Here is a 2147-nt window from a genome sequence, read left to right on the forward strand (position 1 = left end):
GTATCGATGTTTATTGATTTTGGTATCAATTTTGTTGTGAATATTTTGATCGATTTTGTAAACGATATTTTTTATCGATTTTGTTATGGATATTTTTATCGAGTTTCTAATAGAGTTTGCTACCAATATTATTATCGATTTTGCCATCGAAATTTTTATCGAGGTTTTCGATTTGTTATCTATATTTTTATCGGTTTTGTTATCGATATTTCATTGGATGTTACTTTCGATTTTGTTATCTATAGAGTTATAAAGATAAAAATAAAGATAAAAGAAAACAGGATAATATAAATGTAACTAGAACGAACAGGGGTAGAGGTGGGGATCTAGATAGAAAAAAGACAAAAAATATAACCTTAAGCAGAAGCAGATGTATGAATGTACATATATTGGCTATGAAACAAAAAAGATATGTATGTAAGTTTCACTTCTCCAGTGTGGCCAAGGCGCACTTACTTTTTTTTGTATGCTAGGTGTGAGGGCGTTTCTTACATATTCAAGTACATACTGTGTCGTTCAATTAAAGTAGCTTAATCGGATTTAAAAGGTTCGACTTTGCATTAAAAAATAATCAGTTCCCCTTGGAAATGTTTTTATTTTTATTAGGCTTACATTGAAAGGGCATCTTGGACTATATGTATGGCTAGTTAAATGTTCAAATATTGTTTGGAAAGCGAATTAAAAGTTTTTTTTTGAATAGAATGGGTCCTATCCCGACATAGGCTAGTTTAATTGAGCGGCTCAAATAAATACATATCGCTCATTTACTTCAATAGTGTCATAACTCAAAAAGGCAAACTCGAGAAATCAAAAACGAGAAAAGGTAGCGGTAATTTCTGCTTGCTTAACTCAATATTTTAATTTTTTGGATAATGACACTATTTAGGTAAATTAGCGGTATGTAAGTGGAAAATTGACGAAATTGACGGGCTGGTAAGGTGTGCAATTAACGATATATGATAGATGACGTCGTTACTACGCAGAAGCTACTAAACCTCATAATAGCTTAAAATGAGGGAATGAATAGCAAGAAGGCGGGTAAACTGCTAATGATCGGGATAGACGACCTGTCGTTCGAAGCTGCGATGGAAAGACCAAGTGTAGAAGGACTTGGCTTCACTTGGAATTTCCAATTGGCACAGCAATGAAACGACTGGCGTGCTTTGTTGAACTCGACCAAACTATCCGTTTAAACCTTCTGGGTCTTGATGTTTGATATCAAAGTGTCACTAAGAATTTCCAACCACTCAGATAATTTGCCATCCACCGTATGAGTTACTAATGAAAAGAGGAGGGCTTAATGTCTCCCAGTGGTATGGAGTGACAAACGGCGTCGAAGACTTTCAGCAAGCCCAATGCTTTTGGAACACTTGACTCGCAAAAACTACAGTTAACCACACAGAAGTATCTTCATTTCTATGATAGAGCTATCGCACTAAGCACTGCGATTTGTTGGCAAGCCGTCCCAACTTTAGTACTTAGGCGACTTTGGTGAAAGCCTACTCTCACAGCCTCAGCAGGACAAATGACTTTTAGCCTTTTATTTCCTCGACGGCCACCTGAACTAGTGAAGGTAAGTAGTACGGTGTTATGAGGACTTTCCGACTTTACTTCTTCACATGCATTTTTGGACTACCCTAATGTATGTATGTACATACAATTTTCGAAAAAACTGTATTTTTATTAATGTGCAAATAGTTTGATATAAATTTTTTGACATGAGAATCTCAAAAAAAAACTACACTGTAGCCTTTGAGGATACATACAACTCTCTAATTGTGGCTTAATGCATTGAAGAATTAGCCTGACCATTCCATTTCTCAACGAATGCAATAATGTCTGCCACTTTGCTGCCAGGCGACATCTTAAGTGCGACAGTAAATTTGCTCCAAACATCCCGATTCGCTTGACGGCTCGACGATTGAAAGGTGACCGGCTGACGGCTACGTACAGGATAGGCACTTAATATGCAAGGTACTTCATCTGGCCCGAGTGCTGATTCGTATAGGCCACGGTCGTCAGTGGGTAGAACCTTAAATTAATTTTCCAAAAAATAGCAGGTTGAACAAGATTTTTGAAATGCATCAATATACATACGTATGTATGTAAACCATACCTGATCAACTTGCTGATCCATGCTTATGGCT

At 36.7% G+C, this 2147-nt stretch overlaps 1 protein-coding gene across 1 annotated transcript; it reads right to left on the reverse strand.

Annotated features, from left to right (window-relative positions):
• Positions 1 to 1751: 1751 nt before the first annotated feature.
• LOC108355074 (intraflagellar transport protein 172 homolog) lies at positions 1752 to 2137 on the reverse strand. Its single transcript, XM_017606247.1, has 2 exons — positions 2117 to 2137; positions 1752 to 2032 (listed from the first exon to the last, which is right to left on the reverse strand). The coding sequence occupies exons 1-2, from the start codon at positions 2135 to 2137 to the stop codon at positions 1784 to 1786; spliced, it is 270 nt and encodes an 89-aa protein (XP_017461736.1). The 3' UTR covers positions 1752 to 1783.
• Between the last annotated feature and the right edge of the window lie 10 nt (positions 2138 to 2147).

Source organism: Rhagoletis zephyria, unplaced genomic scaffold (genome assembly GCF_001687245.7).
Source record: "Rhagoletis zephyria isolate East Lansing unplaced genomic scaffold, Rhagoletis_zephyria_1.1 Rzeph_scaffold_41972, whole genome shotgun sequence".
Lineage (NCBI taxonomy): Eukaryota > Metazoa > Arthropoda > Insecta > Diptera > Tephritidae > Rhagoletis > Rhagoletis zephyria.